This window comes from Heliangelus exortis, chromosome 7 (assembly GCF_036169615.1).
Source record: "Heliangelus exortis chromosome 7, bHelExo1.hap1, whole genome shotgun sequence".
Taxonomy (NCBI): Eukaryota; Metazoa; Chordata; class Aves; order Apodiformes; family Trochilidae; genus Heliangelus; species Heliangelus exortis.
Window position 1 is genome coordinate 21,143,143 of NC_092428.1, and position 20,731 is coordinate 21,163,873.

General features: G+C 40.8%; 1 protein-coding gene across 2 annotated transcripts in view; it reads right to left on the reverse strand.

The window, feature by feature from the left end:
- CDHR1 (cadherin related family member 1) overlaps positions 1-18,971 on the reverse strand; it is a 28,883-nt gene extending 9,912 nt beyond the window's left edge. The window contains exons 1-14 of one of the 2 annotated variants that reach the window (XM_071749291.1): positions 18,737-18,969; positions 17,901-17,996; positions 17,066-17,211; positions 16,181-16,231; positions 15,099-15,188; positions 14,535-14,621; positions 12,977-13,093; positions 11,582-11,725; positions 9,951-10,029; positions 8,616-8,716; positions 6,968-7,171; positions 4,146-4,298; positions 2,980-3,144; positions 2,002-2,069 (exon numbers count right to left, since the gene is read on the reverse strand). In XM_071749291.1, the coding sequence (XP_071605392.1) occupies positions 2,002-2,069; positions 2,980-3,144; positions 4,146-4,298; positions 6,968-7,171; positions 8,616-8,716; positions 9,951-10,029; positions 11,582-11,725; positions 12,977-13,093; positions 14,535-14,621; positions 15,099-15,188; positions 16,181-16,231; positions 17,066-17,211; positions 17,901-17,996; positions 18,737-18,797 (1,562 nt within the window). In that variant the 5' untranslated portion in view covers positions 18,798-18,969. Of the gene's footprint in view, positions 1-2,001; positions 2,070-2,979; positions 3,145-4,145; positions 4,299-6,967; positions 7,172-8,615; positions 8,717-9,950; positions 10,030-11,581; positions 11,726-12,976; positions 13,094-14,534; positions 14,622-15,098; positions 15,189-16,180; positions 16,232-17,065; positions 17,212-17,900; positions 17,997-18,736 lie in introns of both variants that reach the window. The other variant, XM_071749292.1, reaches the window with a different exon arrangement.
- Positions 18,972-20,731: the final 1,760 nt, after the last annotated feature.

Genomic DNA, 20,731 nt, shown 5'->3' on the forward strand with positions numbered 1-20,731 from the left:
GACACGCGACAGTGCGGTCCTGAAACGGAGCCCTAGGGACACGCGACAGTGCGGTCCTGAAACGGAGCCTCCCAGGGACACGCGACGCGGTCCTGAAATGGAGCCCCCAGGGACACGCGACAGTGCGGTCCTGAAACGGAGCCCTAGGGACACGCGATAAGACTGGTGTGCTAAATGCTCGGAGAAGCCTCTGCATGGCCAGGCATCCCGAGGCGGCGAGTACCAGCGAAAGCTGAGCTGGTGCTCATGAGACCTCATCTCCTGCTGATAACAAAGGCTAAAGCGGCGCAAAAAAGCCGGTAAGAGCCTGAATTTTCCCTCCACAAAGGCAAAGAAAATTGTAGAATTAAGAAAATGACGAAAAATAGAAAAGGCGAAAAAATGTTGAAAAATAATGAAATGTTTATTAAATGAAATATTTAAAAAAAAAAAGTTTAAAAATAATGAAATGTTTATTAAATGAAATATTTAAAAAAAAATAATGAAATGTTTAAAAATGTTTGTAAATTATTAAGAATGTAAATGTTTAAATGAATTGTAAATTTTTTTTTCAACAAACAACAAAAAGGGGGGAAATGTAGAGAGAACCACAAGTCCTCAGGTGTCGCCGATAATGAACTGGGAGCTTAGGCCCAGGTGTGCCCATTAATTAGGGCCTGCCCCAGCCGGAAATGGGCGGGGCTGAAGGGCAAAATAAAAGGCATGCTCCCAGAAGCAGAGGAAGACAAGAGATGAAGACGCCTGAGGAGAGGGACGGCAAGAGAGCTCCGGAGAAGAGCCGTGTCCCCGAGAGAAGGCTCGCCGCAACAATACAGATGTTGATGAAAGACATGACATGGAGGTGGAAAGAGGTGTAGAAATTCTAAGTAGGAAACAATACCCATGCTGAGATGCTCCTTAACACCCAATCCAGCTCAGCCATGCCGAGGGGACTCGAATCACTCCCAATTTAGTGGAAGAATTGAAGCACTTCAATTGTGAAGAGATCCCTGCAGTTTGCTCCATTCCCAGTGGTAGCTTGGATGGAGGATTATCAGTGTATTGGGCTTATCTTCAACAGTTAACACTATTTCTCTTACTCCAGTACAACTGATCTTATTGCCAACACATAGCCACTGATGTAACCTCTGTGAGACAAAAAAAAAAATGCCTGAAACTGCCAAATCTGTACCCAACCCTGTGTTCAGCATATCAGGAAGTCACAGGGCTAGGAAATCAATCCAGCCTTGTAGAGCCATGCCATTCTGCCATAAGAATAAAATGAAAATCTTACTTAAGAAGGAAGAGAAAAAAAAAAAAAAAAAATTGGGATCTTAATTCCCTCCTTCAACGGCTGAAGAACAGGCAGCCTGAGGGTCCCTACAATTTCATTTAGAAAAAAAAAAAGTTGCACCCACATTTGTTTCTAAATCCTTTGTCAACAAGGTTCTCAAGCTTTACACCAGCTGCTACATTTTAAACCTAAGAGGTCTGGCTGCACAACATGACCTTTGCCTGCGTGTCCCTACGCAGTTAGCAGAAGGCTTAAGGTCTTAGTGAAGACCTCAAAATAGTCCAACCTGGAAATGCTCCCATATGTCTATCCTCCTGGCTACAGAAGAGGCTCAACCAGAACATCTTGGATTTTGGACTTTGATTATACCTCCTAAATGGTTTTCACCTCAACCAGAAGAGGTCAGCTTTATCTCCAGGTAGATAATTTATGGAAAAAAATGGATTCTGGGGATGACTGCCTGGAAAGCACTTTCATTTTTCCTGCTTTGCAGCCCCATCATGTCCAGGAGCAGTAGGTCCCAGCAACAATATTGGTGGTTTGTAGATCAAATTCCAATGAGTTCCTGAAGCAGATGTTTAATGATCACACTGTTTCCTGTTGTTGTCTTCACATAACTCAGAAAGGCCATGTCATAAGTGCCCTTGGAAATGTGCCTATGCTTTTAAAAACTGCTTAGAGGAATGTGTGGGGTTTTCTTGTTTGGTTGGTGTGGTTTTTGTACTTACAGATCTGCTCCTGTCCCGTAGATAGAGTACTTGACTTCTCCCCAAAGCCCAGAATCTGGATCCGTAGCCTTAAGAAAAGAAAACTGAGTCATCCTTTACTAAATTGCAAAAAAGAAATGCTTTGTTCTTTTAAATACAAGCCATATAGAACCTCAAATCCTTCCACCTCCTTTTGTCGTTCATTTCTGTTTGGCTAACATAGCACACCTGCAGCTCTGCTGAGAGGTGTTTTATTAGTTTTTTTGTCATGAGCTTGTCAGATTCTCTCACCCCATAAATTTGAACACTCTCTACTTTAGGACTGCCCAGCTTTCTTAAATCAGTTACACACTTGGGACTTCTGCCAGCATTGTCATCCTGAATAACAGGAGAACCTGTTTGTCAAATATTTTGGTGAATCTCAGTCAACTACTGAGTTGAGAGCACATTATAATATTATAATATTCCTCAGCTCAGCTGAGATGTGCACTTCAGGATGGCCAGTAAAAAACCTTTTTGTTTATGTTCCACTTCTTTCATTCTTCCATCACAAAACTTTCCTTCAACGCTTTATTACTCTGACTTAAGATTCTTTCTGACTTGCATCCAGCTTGTCCACTGGCACATATCTCCTCTCATCCTTGCTGGTGAGGACTGTGCAAGGTCACTTGCATCACCCACCCAAGCCCCCCCATAGCCAGGAGCTTTCTGAACTTTGTGACATGAGATCTGCTCCCAGCCCTGACCGTTAATAATAATAATAATAAAAAAAAATAATAAAAAAAATTATTGTTTTGAAGAACGTTTGTCTAAATGATAATTTTTTCAGAAGGCAGTTTTATTTTTTGTTGATTCTGGAAAGGAAGCAGAATTTAGTCTGGGAGCTGAACAGTGAGTAAGATTTGTGACTTGCCTCTGCCCACTATTTTTAAGTTATTTGAGCAGTCTCCAAAGACATCTAGAAAGGAGATAATTTCTTAAGAGATAGATGACACTTACTGTAACAGCAACTACATTTGAGCCACCCGGGGAGTTTTCAGGGATCCTGGCAATGTAGTAGTCTGAGGAGAACTTGGGAACATTGTCATTGGTATCCAGCAGGCGTATCACTACATCAGCAGTCGAGCTGAATTTCTCTGGTGTGTTCACCTCAATTGCAAGAAGCTATGAAGAGGAAACAGGGAAATGACTACAAAGTATTTATTATTACTTCTCAAAGGAGCTTCCTTCCACTACCTGCATTTTTAGCAAAGCTTTGTAGTCTCCCTCCAGTAGGGAAAAATATGAATAACTGATTAAGAAAAAAAAAAATCCTTCTTTTCCTGCTGATTAATTCTTTCAGCGTTCATGGCAGTCACATCAACTGCTTTGATTTCTATTACTATTCATGAGGGGACAACGTGTAACTGGTCTTTTGGTAGCTTAACCTGAATAAATGTGTGCTCGCTATAGCACTTTATATCACTTTCAGAATCTTCCATTTTAGTGCAATGATGATGCCTAAGATTTTTGTAGTGTCTATAAGCTATGAAGCTAAAATGACTAAGGATCAATACAGGACATGAAGCATGGTGCAGAGAAACACCTTGCTAAGGACATAAAGCAAACCATGTGGCAAAGTGATTCTGACTGTGATGAAAATACCAGTTTCTGTACAAAATCAAAACCACCATACGCAGCTAAATAGTTGTAGATAGTTAGGTTTTGTTTCTTTTTTTTAAGGGATTGTCTATACCATTCTTTGCAATCAGAACTGAACTATCTATCCTCCTGTCCAGAGACAGCTGACACCAAACCAGACTGCTTATTATCTTGTTGGTGAGCCATCAGAGAAGGTGATGATGCAAGGGTCCAGTTTTTAAATGAAAGCTGATTCTTGTATGGCTAACTTGGAGCGTGGGTGAGTTAGCCTCAGCTCAATCTGCATGAGGCCAGAGAGGTAGATTCTTAAAAAGGCAGTCACTAGTTTTGGGAAATTATCTTCCAGTCAGTCTGCCAACATTCAAAACTGTGATCCCTTATATATTCACACACATGGAGTATAATGTCCCTGACAGTGCATCAGACAGCTCCATGTAGATCAAGAAGCTAAATCCCATCAGATAAGGAACCCATCAGACACATATCATATACACAGGCAGAGAGTATCCGGAAAGCAGAAGTACCTTGAAGGTTAACACCTTTAATTTTTCATAATCAATAGCAGCAGAATTTTCCACTATTATTGTAACCTGAGCCTCATTGAGGACAGTCTGGGGAACCACTCGGAAGATGCCACCAGGTCCAACAAGGCGAAGGTTGAATTTAGCATTGGCTCCCTGTGAATAAAAGCAGATATGGTGTCCTTTTCAGTAAATGAGGCGTTTCTCCAGGTCTAGATTGGCTACGTTTCTTCACACTGCATAAAATTATACTCTCTGACTAGAGCCCTCTGATCTCCATCTCTTGGCAAAAGAGTGCTAAAGAGCTTAGTTGTATAATCCCTCGAGCCCTGGTAACAAGATGGACACAGCTTTTCTTAAAATAGATTGACAGGCTTGGTTATTCTTTCAGTCATAATGGAAAAACCCCACACCAGGACTGGCTAAGAGAGGGACTTTTGTGGCAAGCAGCCTTGTGATTCATACCACAGGCTGTGAGCTCGTGCAGGCTGAGGAGCTGACACCACGTGCACATTGGCAGGAAAATCTTTGCCTCCTCATGGTTTCTGAGAAGGAAAGAAAACAGAACTGCTCAAGTTAGGACAACAGACCTCCTCAAACATGATGCCATGTTCTCCCGTAGTGTGAAGCTTGAGATGAAGAATTTCTAGTAATAATGTTCATACAGGATAACTCTCTAATTTCAGCTCTGTTCCTGGAGGGCTTGGTACAAGCAGTTCTTGCTGCAACCCTAGCTCGTGTCAAAAGGAAAAGTGTTCAGCAGTAGTCCCCAGAACAAATCAATATGACCTTGGATCCAAACTGAGTGATCTGTGTTCTTTGGTCATACAAGCTCCCACAGATACATAGATAACACGGGTCTCTTGCTGGGTAGTAAAGCCCAAAACACAGAGCTGCTGGACTATGGAAAACAGTGATGTTGGGAAATGAAGTGTCTGGCTGGACATCAACACCTGGGACTGCACATGACTGTAGGGATGGTGGCATGGGGAACAAAGAAAATTGCCTCCCTCTGTCTGCTGAGTTATTTCTGGCAGTATTGCCCACCCAACCCAGACCTTCTTGGAGCAAGCCATGCTGCTACGTGCCTCCAGGCAGACAGAGGGACACAGGTGCCTCCAGGTGTGGGACAGAGGAATGACTGAAAAACAGCAGTGAGCCTTAAGCTGTGTCTGATGAAGAGAGCTGGAGAGAAAGTTCTGCATAATCCTGCAAGTGAAGATGGCATTTCCATCAAACTGCTGGGCTAAAAGAGACTCTTGCTTTCTCCTCTGCATTCCATTCCTCCACCTGAAAGACTCACTGATGGCTGTGACAGAAACAGACATGTTTAATTTTCTTCTCTATAAAGTCCTAATGTGTAGAAAGAAAACCATTGTATTCTATACCTTAAAAGAAAAGCAACCCTACCCCACCAGAATTATGTATTACACTGTACTAAGCTTCATGAGGAATCTGTACAGTGCATTTAGCAATGTTTTCTGCTTATTTTGCAGCCTGACTATTTTGTTAGCCTACAGAAGACACATCTATACTTTGCCTCAAAAGAGGAGAGATGTGTAGTGAAATGAGGCAACCAGGTGGCACTAATTGCCAGGTAGTGGGCATGAGCTTGTGTTAAGCCCACCTGTGCCTGATTAGGGCAGGCCCCTACTGCGCATGAGCAGGATTAGGGGGCCAATAAAGCTCACACCTGGGGAAGCCAGAGGGAGGCCATTTTTGGAGTAATAGCACTGATCCAGGCTGGTCAGCCCTGAGAGCATTGGACTCAGAGCACTATTTGTGAGTTTCTGCTGGAACACCTGGTTGGACCTTGGAGCGCCGTGCCCTGAAAGAGGTTGGTCTCGCTACAGAGATGGGTTTTGTTTCTTTCATTCTGTAGCAACATCCCCTGTGACAGCAGCAGTGTACACACAGCAGAGCTTTGAAAGCAGTCATTTATCTGCTTGCTGCAGAGCAGCAGGAGGGAGGGGGAAGGAGCTCATGGGTTTGAGAGAGTACAATACATCCAAACCAGCACAATACTGAGCACAGTTATATAAAAGCACTCCTTCCAATAGTAACACAGTGCTCAGATGCATTAAGTTTTTCTCTTGTCACTCCCTGAACTCAGGTTATCTCATATGGATGCCATTCATACAGTATTTAGGATAGAGATCCCTATAGTAACCATCCCCACAGTATCCATGGGCACCACAGGTCAGTTAGATCCCAGGTTGAGATGGAGGGGTGGGGGTCTCCTTTTCTATAAATCTGGCTACTTAATCTTGACCTGGGATAATTTTTAAGATTACCTAAAAATATCAGTGGGAATGAGTTAACAGAGCATGCATTGTAGACTGTTTCATAGGGGCCAGAAGGAGCATGTATTTTTATTAAAACCAAAGTAAGTGGACAGACTGTAGGGTTTTCTTTCAGCAGGGGCTGAGAATGTACAGTTAGGTATTTGAAGTTACTGAAGTGACTGAAAACTTCAAGTAACTTTGCAAAGTGACTATGGTACGTTCTCAGACATTACACTGGGAAAACCCAATGTAACCAGTAGTTAGGGGAATTTCATACAGGCTTTTCAACTTGAGTAGTCACAAGAACTAGGCTGCAGATTCAGTACCAATCTTCTTATCAACATAACAGTGTATGGCAGACTGAGTGTACTTCTAGGTCTGTGGTAATGAACCCTGCAACTACTTTTGTCTGTCCTAGATTTGGGGGGATGCAGGTGAAATCATTGTGGTCCTAAAATGACATTCTCCATCTGACTGCTCTTTCTAAGTCTTTTGGAAAGCAGGGAAGGAAAACCGAAAGTCCATATTGTTTCCATTTACCTGATCTGAATCATTGACAGTAATCTTCAGTCCCCTCAAGATTTCACCCTCTGGGGGGTGTTCGTACATGGTCAGTTCAAACTTGTTCTGGGGACCATTTTCTCCATAGAATGTTGGTGGGTGGTTGTTGAGGTCAACCACCCGTATGGTCACCGTGGCAAAAGCGTGCACTGAGATGTCACCTTCTTCACTGATTTCTGATGCCTGTAGCAGGCAGGAGAGAGAAGGAGAAAAATTATAATGGTATAACTCTTTTTCCTCAGTTCAATGTTCAGTTGTCGTTCTGCATGTAGAAATCACCCCAACACATTAATTGGCAGGAAGATTCAAAGTATAACGTTTCTCTAGAAATCCCACATTGAAGTTCATGATGATTAAAAGACTATGAAAAGAAGATAAACAGGTCCAAATAAAGCCTCAGTGAAAAAAGTGTCTTTCTCTTACTGTGAGACTAATAACTCACCATAGATGAAAACAGTTCTCTAAAGACAGATTATCCAACTGAGGCAAGATATTTTTTTGCCTAAAGTGTGAACAAAATAGAAAAGGAAGAAAAACTTCAGATTTGCTGTGGTACCATGGGCAGCTGCTTTTCACATTGCTGCAAGGACTGTAGCCTTGAAAATTGAGGAAAAAAAGCATACTTTTGGGTATATAGGCAAATACGTGAAAATGAAAAATGACACATTTGTGGGGGTTTTTTTTTATTACATTTAGACTCGATTTACAATCCTCTTTTAAACTGGATTTAGTTTGGACAGGCAAGCAAACCTAGATGGCATTTTTCCAGACTGAGAGATCAAATCTGTCACTACCCATGCTGGAAAATACACCACCTTTTTTGTTCCTCTGGGAGATTTTTCAGCCTGGAAAAGCTCTGGTTCACCACAAATATAATTAGATCCAGGAGATCAGAAAAAATTGCATGCTTAACTAATCCTGTATCTGGGAAGCACCAGCAGACTGGAGTAAGCCAGAGAGTTTAGGGAGAGAACAAGTGCTTGAGTTTAACCCGGACAATGGGAACTCTGTGATCTCCCAGATTCATCAAGCTGCTTAAGCTCAGTAAAATGCAACTTCCCCTTGACAGTGCTACACTGCTTCTGGGAATGTGCAAGCCCTCAGTGCTGCTTTTAGACAATATTTTCCTTACCATGACAAACATTGGCAGTCTTAATATCCATTTGCTAAAGAAAACTGATGTAGTTTTCAGAAGTTAACTCTACATTTTGAAACTCTTGCTCTTTAGAAACTGCTTAAAATAGAGTAACCTCTCACTCTGATATTAGCTCAACAAGGTGTTAGCATGGGGCTGACAAATGCTTCAAGTGTGGATCCTGTTACAACCTTGCATGATCCATGTCAGTCCTGTTACTAATCATAGCTTTGACATCTACCTATATCTCATCCTAGCCTAAGGAGACAGATTTAGGAAAAGATGACTTAATTTGAAAGAAGTAATTTGAGACATTAAATATCCTAAGGAACACAAGCAGTTTTTTCTGTTTTATACTGTCTCACACTCTTCTCAAATATAGGGGCTAGTTTCTAAACCAGGTAAAGTCACCTAGAAATTGAGCTATACCAGACAATCAGGCCTACTCATGGCATTTAAGACCAACAGTCTTCAAGTGGCCACAGAACTTACCTTAACTTTGAGTTCATACACTTCCTTCTTGAGCTGATTTGGGCTTTTTGTAACAGAAATGGCTCCAGTTGTGTTGCTTATTTCAAATGAACCTTCACTTCCTGCAATAAAACCAAGACACCAGTTACATGCCACTCTTCCTTTTTCTGAACAAGTGTGAGAAATCAATCATATACTTCATTAAAAACATCTTTGTCCATATGTATTAGTAGATCTAAAGGCACTTAAAACCATGATGCATTCCTGTCTCTGGTCATAGTGACACAGATGATGGCCACAGTGGGTGATCTCTCCTATGGAAGACTCAGTGATGCTCTGAGCAGCTGCCTCTCATCTTCCCATCCTGCTCAGGTTCCCTTCCAGCCTCAGCAACCAGACATGCAAGCTTGGTATGAATTTCTGTTATGTTATCTTCTTTATATGCTGTTTTAGGTTTAAAAAAACCCAGACATTCCTCATTTTAATTAAAATTCCATAATTAACTCTCTAAGAAAGAAGAACATTTCTGTCACTATCAGCTAAGGTGAAAAGTCAGGCAATTTGTTGGAAAGAAATGCAGTCACTCTTTCTTCAGTGTGCCTCTTGAGGGAAGCTGCTTCTGGCCTTAGCCATTCTGTTGTTAACAAACTCTCAGCCTCTTGAAAAGCTGTATTCAACAAAAAGGATATTGTAGGAAATGAGGTAAACCCCCAGCCTTTTTGTACATTGAGACACAGTCTGACACGGGCAGTATAAGGCTACAGGCTCTTTTCTGCTGGTGACCTGACTTCCCTGACCCAAACAGAAAATGGGTTACAGAACTGCAGTCCCTCAAGAGCTGGTGAAATTGTGCTGAAGTAAATGCAAGCTTGCTGAGAGGCAGCAGTGCCTCATGTTCTGCATCTATCTCATGATGGTGGCAAAAACCAACAGTGGTTTCCAGACACCATGCTTCATGTTATTGCCCAGCTTTCACAGAGAAACTGGTAACTCAGAGTATGCAACATTATATATGTTCCTTTGTACAGCTTCTTCAGAGGATCTGAAGTTTTTTCTAAAATTATCCAATGCTCCTGAGACAAAAACTGATTCTAAAGAATAAATAATTTCCTAACTGCTGGTAGTATTTTCTTGCCCATTGACACCCTAGCCTGTAGGTACTGGACTAAGATTTTTTTTTTTGCCAAGATCTGAGGTTCAAGGGCAGAAAGTTATTTTAGCAGAAAGCTAATTTGAGATACCTGACATTATTTCATGAGAATTTATCTCAGCTTTATTAAACACTACCATAGCCACTCCTAATTTAATGTCAGCTTTGTTTTGACTGGCCTTCAGATGTCACACAAGTCTACTCACCATTCACGATGGAGTAATGAATACTGTTAGGTTTTCCTCTGTCTCCATCAAGAGCAACAACAGTAAGGACTTCAGAGCCCTGGGGAGAAATCACAATCTGTGTGCTGAGATCAGAAAGCAGTGAAACTGCAACTCTCTCTCCCAAAAGAGAACTTGTGTGAGTCTTTCTGCAGTGAGGTGTGAGGGGAAGAGCGAGTAGTTTTGTTTGTACTGTATGGGAAAGACACCAAGATTTGGAGTAATCAATCTGAGACCACAGATTTAGTGAGGCTGACTACCAAGATGCCCCATGGCAGCTGCTTTGTGGGCTCCTGGCATCACTGCCTGTCACACACTTTGCTGAGACACAGGAGGTTGGTCCTACCCTAAGTTCCCACAGGCAGCAAAAGCAATCAGGGGATCACAAATCAGCGTGGTCAATGTAATATATAGGGCACAACATTTTCATGAAAATCACAGTGATTTAAGTGTCCTAAAACGTTCACTGTTTTTCTTTCCGTGCAAATAACATGACTGTGGGCCAAATATGCAAAACTTCTGTACTGGAGACCAGAGACCATTTAATTCATGTGACCACTACTGTCAGCTCAGAGGGTTGATGACTGTCAGCAGTAAAATGCTCTCCTTAGAGGCCATGAGCTGTGCAATCCAGGCCTCAGAACTAAAGTGTTTAGTGTTTGGAGCTGTAAAAACAAAGGAACATTGACGTAACCATCAGTTAATCACAAATGGCAACAAAGAACATCATCACACCACCTGAGTTATTCTTTCAAACTGGAGCATGGTTCTGTTAGAGCAACTGGAAATATAGATGTCTATTTATTGTAATTTATGCTGAAAGCTGCTATAAAACCTTCCTGCTAGGCAAAATGCAGATCTTTTATGCTGGAAGCAGTACTGAATTCTGTCTGTTAGGCAAAATACAGTGCAGTCCATTTGAAGGCAAAGAAGAACTTGTAAACTCTGAGAACTCCATCAAGGAAAAAAGCAGCAAGCTGTAACCCCAGCTTGTAAGTATATATCCCTGCTGTCTTGGTAATCTGATGGGGTTTAGGCCTGGGAGAACTTCCTTGTCCATTCTTACCATCTAGCCATCACTGAGCAGAAAGTATCCTGTATTTTGGGGATTTCAGGATTGCTTGTCACCAGGTGATGTCCATGGGACAGCACAGAGTCTAGAGCACCTAGGAATAAATTCTTCCCATACTTTTTGCCACCAGCTGTTGGTATCAGACTGGTGAGCTAAAAAATAAAATCACCATGAAAAGACACAGCACTCAAAGACTTCTAGCATGAGGTGTTCAGCTGTGGGAACTAGCAATATACTTAAGCCTTCAGCCAAGTGCCCCTGCAGGGTTTCAGCTACAGAAGAGCTCCAGCCTCTGTGTTTATAACAACATAAACAGGCAGAATCTTTAGGTTTTAATTTAACAACAGGAGCCTTGCATGGCAAATTTGCAAAGGATGCAAATCAGGACAAGTTCAAGATTATGTCAGCTCATTTCACCTATGAGTTGAATCAGATTTTAGGGCTAAGTTTACAATAAAGCCTGTGCTAGAAACCATGGGGTTATTTTGACTGAGAAGTGAATGATTACAGTGGTTTCTCTACAGGTGAAACCAGCACTTACTGCAAGTGTATCCTCATAGACATATCCGTAGAAGGGAGTTCCGATGAACATGGGAGGAGTGTCCTGAACGTCCTGCACGTTGACAGTAACAGTTGTTGTGGCTGAAAACACTTTGTTGTCTCCCCTGAGCTTCCCACCACCATCCTAGAAGAGAAGTCATCATCATATTCCTGTCTGCAGATCAGTTTCTGTCACTGCATGGACATCATGAGACTTTAACTGCACAGGAATCCTTTCTATCTCTCAACACAGAGATTTATCTCTGCTGCCTTATTCCCTTATCTTGCCAATTTGCTCTGCTCCCTCTCTGATTAGGAGGACAGCTTGTGGTGTCTCACATCTAATTGATATTAAAAGTGGTTGTGCCAACATGTGCAGTCATACATGATCTGTTATCAAGACAGAGGACAGGGAACTCAGTTTTCTTGAGGGGATAAAAAGAATGCTATAAACTGATGCAAAAACTTTGTGATTAAGGACAATGGTTTTCCACTGCACAGACAGCCATGCCATTAACACAAGCCAGTGCAGAGCAGCAAGGCAGTGCATTTCTAGGGGGAAATTAAACACTGCACATGAGTGAAGTCTCTTAGGTATTAGGATAAAGTGATAAAGTGAAAGCAGAGAGGAGCAGTGCAGCCAAGAACTGCTGGAGAGGCACGGTGTGTGAGCAGTCTCTGCAGACCTGGCTACAATCAGCTCCGTGCTACTGATACAGCAGAGCAAATTAGAAAGAGGACTCACAATTTCAGAAGCTTTTAACACCCTCAGTCTCAGAGCACTGGTTGGAGGTCAGTAGTCATGCTGCTGAGTAAGTGTGAATTATTCAGCATGTCTGCAGCACCAATTCTAAAAATTCCATTTTATTGGAAAAAGATACCCTAAATTTTTTCCTCCTTGTTGCCCCAAAGGCAGCATTTAAGCCAAATTTTGTTACCTCTCCTGAAATGAACCCTGGATAAATAAATACATAAAAAGATAAGTACATTTTTTCATAAAACATGAGAAACTTAAAGTGCCCATAAGTAGCAGCAAAATCATCCTGTTTCCACCTAGGTGAATCTGTCTGTGTGACACGTGTCCCACAGGGTCCTAAGAGACTTCACTTCAAAATCCATAAAACTTTAATGGATGTTCTGAATCCACAGACACAGCACTGCTGAGAATGACAGTGGCAATAAGGGATGGGCTGCAATATTGGAAACATTTGACTACAGTCCTGCCACAAGGCAGCAGAGAAGTGAAAAAAAAAAGAAATATATACAGTGACTTTGCTGCCTCCATGTTTCAGCCGTCACCTTTCAGACACCCTCTCAGTCACACTTTTATTCAAATCATCAGTCCTGCCAACATCCAACCCCTCACTCCCTCTTATTTCAGATAAAAGCTTTATACCTTGGCTACGGCAATAACAAAATGTGTTCTTGATTTCTCATAGTCCAGGGTGACCCCTGTTTTGATGCGCAGGACACCGCTGTGACGGTCAATTGTGAACTTAGTGGCATGGATGTTCTAGAAGAAAAGAAATGAAGAAAAACCAAGAGATTACAAGAAAGGAAGTAAGATTGTGGTAGAGATTCAAGAGTCCTCATTATTCAGAATAAATCAGTTAGTTACAACGTATATTTTAAAAATATTTTACTATTTAATTGCGAAATCGTAAAATTTTGGTTAACACAGCACATTGCTTGGAAAGAGAAAGGGAGGCTCAACAGAAAAAAAAGATTAAAGGCAAAGGAGGAGGAAAAAAAATGTCATCCCTTAGTGTTTCAAAGGTCCATTAAATTAAAAAAATTAAAATAAAAAAATTGCATCCGTAGGCTGTTGTCCATTGACTTGTATTTTGGTGATTTCTGCATTATATAAATAAAACCTAAAAGATTTCCAAAAATGCCTCAAAAATCTTCCTCCATTCCTGTGGACTGGAGATATAAACACACACTCTCATTTGGTTATTCATACACAGAGGCTGCTGTCTTGGCCTTTTCAGGAGATGAAAGGGATCTGCTCCATCAGATGTTCGGAGAGGTTCTTTTTTTCCTGTGCAATTTCAGAATTCCCTGAGATTATGCCAAAAAAGATATGTCCACTTTTTTTTTTTTCAACAAAAACATGTATTTAGTAACATTTTTGCCACACAAAAATATGAACCAGACAGAGAAGTTTGAAATTGCTGTTCTTTAGCTTTGACATCTATCAGTTTACTGGAAAATGTCCTGTGCAAAACTGAAACTTGCAATTTTTAAATGGATTATAACTGGTTAAATCAAAACCAAAGTTCAACAAGGCTCACAGACTGTTCTTTCTACGTATTCCCAATGTATGTACAGGATTAAGTATGTGATAGGTATTTGTATCCAAAGTAAATCTTGCAGCAAAGTGTTTTTGTTTTGTTTTCCTGCTGCCTGTTAAATTGGATGAAGCTGCCTGTAGGAAGTAGAAAGTTGAAGGATATAACAAAAAAAGTTGTCCTTTTGCATGCAGAAGGTCTGTAATAGTGTGGTAAATCAGTGTGGAGTACATAAAAGGCTGATTTCAAGTGGGGAAGGCTTTGCCAGTGAGAAGACTTTGTGCCTCATCTTTCACACTGTGATCCAGGTCTCAGTTACAAACTCCAGCCTGCTACACCAAAAAAACATTTGGCTTTTCAGTCCATTTATACAAGATTACAAGCTTGTTGTTTTTTTTTTTTTATATTGAAGAAAAAGGGCTGATAATAGCTCTGCAGCAAGGGGTCCCTGTGCCAAGCACAAGAGTGACAGTGGCATCTCCTGCTACTTCTTCTGCCTGCTGGACTGCACTTGGCTTCTGGAAAGCAGAGAGTACCCATTTTGTCAATGCTTCTTTTCTTGTGCATGATAAAAAAATTGGTTGGGCTCAACTCTTTTTTAATCCCATTTCTGAGATTTCAGTAAATGACAGATGATTTTTGAGGGTAGAGGTAATATTTTACCTGCAAGAAGTAGGTGATACTTCCACCAGAACCTGTGTCTCTGTCTACTGCCTCGATCTTAAAGATGCTGCTGCCAGAGGGAGCATTCTGTAACCAGAGATTTACCAGAGTCACACACACATAGAAAACCAGGTGAGTTAGAAGAAATTAAAAATTATCATGCACTGAGGCAGAAAAAGAGAGTGATGGGAGAAATTATAAAAATGCACTGGGGGATAAGAAGAGGAAAGAGTGTAAAATCGGACAAAACTGGAAAAGATAAAGAAGGAAGAAAATCTTTTTGGAATAAAACCAACATAAAATCTCAGCTAAGACAAAGTGCATCCTATTACCACTGAAGAAAATTTAAAAACTCACAGTGACTCACATCTTGGAGCTTAGCAAGAGCATCACACCTTAAGTACCTACAGACTCTAAATCTGCAGGGAATATGAAATATCTAACCAAACCTCAAAACAAAAGACTGCAAGTTATCCCTGCACATAATTTTATTTTTCTGAAAACATACTAGCTATTTTAATCCTATTCAAATATGGTTCCAGGATACAAAGGATCATCACCAACCTCTGGGACCTGGACTATGTAAGGTGTATTGATGAACTCTGGACTCTCATCATTAGCATCCATTACAAGGATCCTGACGGTTTCAGAAACCTGGAGCAGAATATGAAGAATTTATTATGACTCAAGCTGATTTTCAACATATACCTATATATTTGCCTACTAAAATATAGTCAGAGGCAATTAAAAATTATGTTGTAATAGAATCTTTGCACTAAGAAAACTGGGCACATAAAAAAATACATAAAATCCCATCATCCAGAACAATTTGCTTGAGGGGTCTCAGAGTACTTTATAAATGTAGATGTCACCCCATTATTTTCCTATTTCTATAATTATTGCCAGGGCAGTTGTGCCTGTAGGACACTGGCAGCTACAAAACATATGTTGTAGTAATCTCAGGTAATTAGCTTGACACGAGGAAGAGCTCTGGAGTTATTCTAACTTGTGCATAGTAAGTGGGTCCCACTTTGTGGCATCTCTAGAGATGCAGCTCAGGTGGTTTTATTGGCAGACTGGCAATGACAGCATCCATCTGTAATCTGAAAATGCCAAGGAAATGTGTAGAACTAGGACTAGATGCTTGTGCAGTGCTTCAGTTTCATTATGACTAGACATGATCAAACCTTTATTCAACAGTGGACAAGAAAACCCCCACCACTTTAGCCTAAGCCAATCTCATCATCATGCTAAAGCAACACTGGGGGAATGGAGTGATAATCAGCTCTTGGGTGTCCAAAACTAGTTTCTAAAAAGTCATGCCTTTCTCCAAAGAGCCTCCAGCTTCCTTAAGGTATGAATTCTAATGACCTGATAGTGAAAATTCACAGGAAGCTGCTGGAATTCTGCAGGCCAGCAAGTCAGTCTTTCAGCTCACACTACAGTGTTATTATCCTCAAACAGCTGAGCAAGGAGCCAAAGTGAGACCTGAGTTACTAGGTGTTCAGTGGCTCTTGAAACAGGAGCTTAAGACTCTAATAAGCTTATGTTTGCTGATAAAATGAGGTAGTCCCTGTAGGGTAATTTACTAGGAGGAGGTACGTGGGGACAGATAGTTTGACGAGCTACAGCATCATTGTACTCACTGTACTCAGGCCATCTGAAATACTGACAATAATCTCAATCTCATCTTCCCTCTGTAAACCAAAAAAAAAAAATAAATTCCTTTGTTAGAGAAATGGTGTTTGCCCTGGTTGGAAAAAGACAGCAAATTCAAATGTGTCGCAGCAGGCAGATGAAAATATCAATGATTACATCAAAGCTATCACAGCAGAGGTTATGAAGACCCCCAGGGGCTCCTTGGGATTCCTATGACTACTGTCAAGTGATTGTTGGTCTCTGAATTCATGTTGTCCTGGACAGTTCTAGTAAAAATCAGTCAATTTTTTTTTTCCAAGAAATAGCTCCATAAGAAGGCACGATTGGTTCAAAATTCTTCTTTCTCAGTATACAGCATTTTGAAGGCTTTACTGGTTATTGTGAACCATTCCCTGCAAAGGGCACACGAGGGGATCAGTGCCTGTTCCTAGAATAAAGCTGCCTTCCCTCCACTATTGCTGAGGGCAGTGGTTACACATGGACTAAAGGGCAATGATGTAGATCTAGAGTAGTGTCCTCATCCACTGCTTGTGCAAATATGTTCTTCCTTCTAAAGAGAGGAGAGTCCAGTGTTTCAGAACTAGAGAACAGTAACTGTCCCCAAGCTCTAGATGGGGTGCAGGGAGATAGGAATGAAGAGTAAATGACTCTTTTAGCAAAAGCTGGACAGTCAATTGCCAGAAAAATTCATGGCACTGCCAGTGGCACAAGTCAACTGGAAAATGGGGTCGTGGATAAAGCACAATGCCTCAAAATTGCGAAGTATTTAAGATGATTCAGCAGCAAATATGTTGGCATTGTGCCTCAAAGCCACAGATCAAATGAAACTGAAGGAAATTCCATAAATAGATAGTGGTAGCATTGCACTGTACCTCTCTGTCTAGCTCTTCAATCAGTGTAACATTTCCAAGGTTCTTGTCCACAGAAAAGTAACGTCTTGATCCAGCTTCATATGCCAAGCCATAGGTCACGGGATCCCCTTCGGGATCAGTTCCATTCAGAGTGTACACGTGTGTACCTGAAAAATGGACAGGACAGCATTTCCCTGTGGTACAAACCCTCTTTTCAGAATGGAAAAGTGCTGGAATTTTGTGCTTGTTGACACATCAGAAGCACCGAATACAAGTTGTAGTAAAAAAAAAAAAAAAAAAAAAAAAGTACTGATCAAATTTGATAATCTCTTCTTATGATCCTAAGTGAGGCCCTTTGAGCTTTCTGGGATTGAAGCAGGCTGTGACCTGGTATCTCCCCCTGAGCTGAGATGCCTCTCAGGGTAGGTTTTGTGGGGTTCACAGATTGTTTGCTGATAGATGCTAACAAAGAAAAAAGTGAGTAATTATCTATAACTGGATTTTGCAAAGCTTAAATTATTGGTTATCATCTACAGTTACATGTTCATGTGTGTAACTTGATTTAACAATTTTTCTGCTGTAACTCTTCTGTGAACCTTGCCATTTTCAAATCTGTAACTAAGCTGCTGTTTGATAGTAACAACTTTACCTAAATCACTCTCAGTTGGCTGATGATAAAATTAATGTTTTAAACTACAGCTAAAATTCAAATATATCATTTTAAACTGAGGCCAAATAAAAGCTTTCAAGAAACAAACAAGGTCTAACAAAAATCAACAGCAAAATATATGTTGCTAATCAAAAGAACAAGCAGCTCCAGTCTCACAGTGTTAAACACATTAATTTTAATACTGACCAACAGGGGTGTCCTCCAAAAGGCTGAAAAGTGCCATGTTCCCATTTGTGCTTCTGCCTCCATTATCAAAGAAATATGGGGCATAATTTGCCTGAACTGCAATTAAAACAAAACAAAAGCCAAAGAAAAGCATTTAGAAGGTGGCAGCTATCTGGCTTTGTTACATGACTCTAAGTAAACATGAGCTGTTTTGGAAATACTATGAGTGCACAACATGCCCAGTTCAGTGGGCTTTCAGAACTATATCTGTAAAGTTACATTTAATAAAATTCCTTCTACATGCTGCTGTGCCAGTATTCACACAGAAGCAAATAAATAGATTTCTATGAGTAAAGAAGAAAACTAAAGAGAAACAAATTAAGTAGCAGGATCTCTCTAAAAAAAAAATCTCAGTCCCAGACAAGATTCATTGCAAAATAAACCATTTCAGCTTGCAATGATTTTACACCTCTCCCCTAGTCTACACACAAATGTCTGGAACTTTCCCAGTGTAGGTACCATACCTAATGTTCTAAGCACATTCTGGTTTAAATTATGCCTAGGATTTTGACATAATTCAATACTTACTTGCTGCCAGACAACAGCAAACAAAGTTTAAAAAAAAAAAGAAAAAAGAAAAAAAACATTAGTTGTCATTCTGCTGTCTTACTGTTAGAGATTCAAAATATCCTACTTGAACCAAAACTCCAAATATAGAAACACAGAGGATAAAATTTGAACAGGGATCAGTGGCCAAGAAAAATATTTCAGAACAACATTACTACATCACTACAGGATTTAAAGTTATCCTTGTATCCTCCTATATTTTCACTGAACAAAGTGATTGTTGTACTCACCCAGGCAAACGTGCACCCAGCTGAGAAATAAAGAGGGGGTGAAATGCCTCACATGCTTCATCCCACTGAAGAAAGGCCCAATCTCTTTTGTTTCAAGGGCTTGCTCTTTGGTTGTTTGGGTTTTTTTTTGTTGGGTTTTGGGTTTTTTTCCCCCCCCTCTCTTTAAAACATCCAGAAAAGTGTCCTTCAGAATAACGTAGTGGAGAAAGAGGCAGGAGCAGATGCTAAGATGTTAAGCGGATGACACGTCTTAATTTCTGAGGAATTTAAAGAAGCTCCTTGCTACTATATAATTAGACCAATTACTTTACAGAGAGCTGTGGGACTCAATTCTGAGGCATGATTCAGAGGAATACATGTATCTCTCAGAGGTTCTGCTACTGGTATTTTTTTGTCTTTGTTCTGTCCAAACACACAGGGAAGAGATAAGGGAAAAGTTGTTTTCTTAACTCTATCCTCAAGTTTCTAAGCCAGTTCTCCACTTTTGAGAGTTAAAAGAGGTTCCTCTTTACTTCAGCTTTTAGTTAGGTCTTCAGAAACGACAAAAATCTAACAACAGCAACAAACAGTAAACATGATTGTTGCTGTTTTAAAGGAAACCTTTTTGTATTAAAAAACAAACAAAAAATTACATACTAAAAATGCAGAAGTCAAAATGTTTTGTTCTGTTTTTCACAAGCTGACTTGATCATTTAAACTGCATGAATTTCTGAAAGCATCTTTTATATTCAGCAGGTAATTTTCAACAAACATGGTAAATGTGTTTAACCACTAACTTATGGAAAAAGGTAGCATTCCTTGTTTTGGTTTTCTGTACATAAAAGTTGTCTGAAGTGATTTAAAATTCAGATCATCCAATAAATTATAGGATTAAACATGAGCCACTCTGGGAAGCTGTCCACAGGCAAAGTTACCTGCTTAAAATGAACTTAATCAGGAGAAGTTTAAGTAGTGGCTTAGGTTTTTAAGCTTGACCTTAGGCAAAGCCCTTTAAGAATGTATTAATGGAGTTTTCTATGCTTTAGTTAACAGCTTGCTGAAAGAAATGTCTATAGAATGATTCACTCAAACTATTCTCCATTGAAATGCTTCAAAATGTGACAGAAGCCACACTTGCTTCCTGGCAGAGGGCCTTGCTGCTGGTGCTGACCACATGCAGACTGGGTGCTTCTGGTGAGCCCTGGTAGCTCATCCCCACATTTGTGTCCCCAGCAGAGCTGCTGTGGTTGCAGAGTTGGCTGGAGGCCTTTCCTGGTACATTATTGCCTCATGGCCATGCTGAGGACATGGGTGCCATTTAACTCCTTGGGATTCTGCACACCCTGCAGTGCCTGGATGCACCTTCAGACACAAAACCAACCACACACAAGTCCCTGCCAGGCAGCTCCTGCCCTCTTATCTCAGAGCCTTCAGGAGTATTGGAAAAAAACACAGTGTTACAACACATTTATTTTTCTTAGTTCTAAACCCCAATTTAAGCCTAAGATTTTTAGTCTTCAGTAACCAAATCTGGCTGTCAAGAAATGGTGTCCAACAACACTACTGAGTGCTGCTCTTCTTCTCTTTCCACACTTGAGAATTAGAATCTCTTCTGGGTTGCCCACGGCTGGATGCCAGGTGCCTACCAAGCCGCTCTATCACTCCCTTCTTTACCTGACAGTGGAGAGAAAAATAAAAAAAGGTTTGTGGGTGAAGCAAGGGAAGGGGATGGATCACTCACCAATCACAGTCATGGGCAAAACTGACTCGCCTTAGGGAAAAAAATTAGTATTTCATTTGTTACCAATTCAATCACAGTAGGGTAATCTTAGTACACATTCCTTCCACCCTTCCCTTTTCCCCAGGCTCAGGTTTACTCCCAAATTCACTATCTATTTACTCCCAAATTCACCATCTTCTCTTCCTGAGTAGTGCAGGGCGGTGGGGATCAGGAGCTGCAGTCAGCTCCTCCCACACTGTTGCTCCAGCTGCCTCCTCCTAAGGGAGAGGATCCTC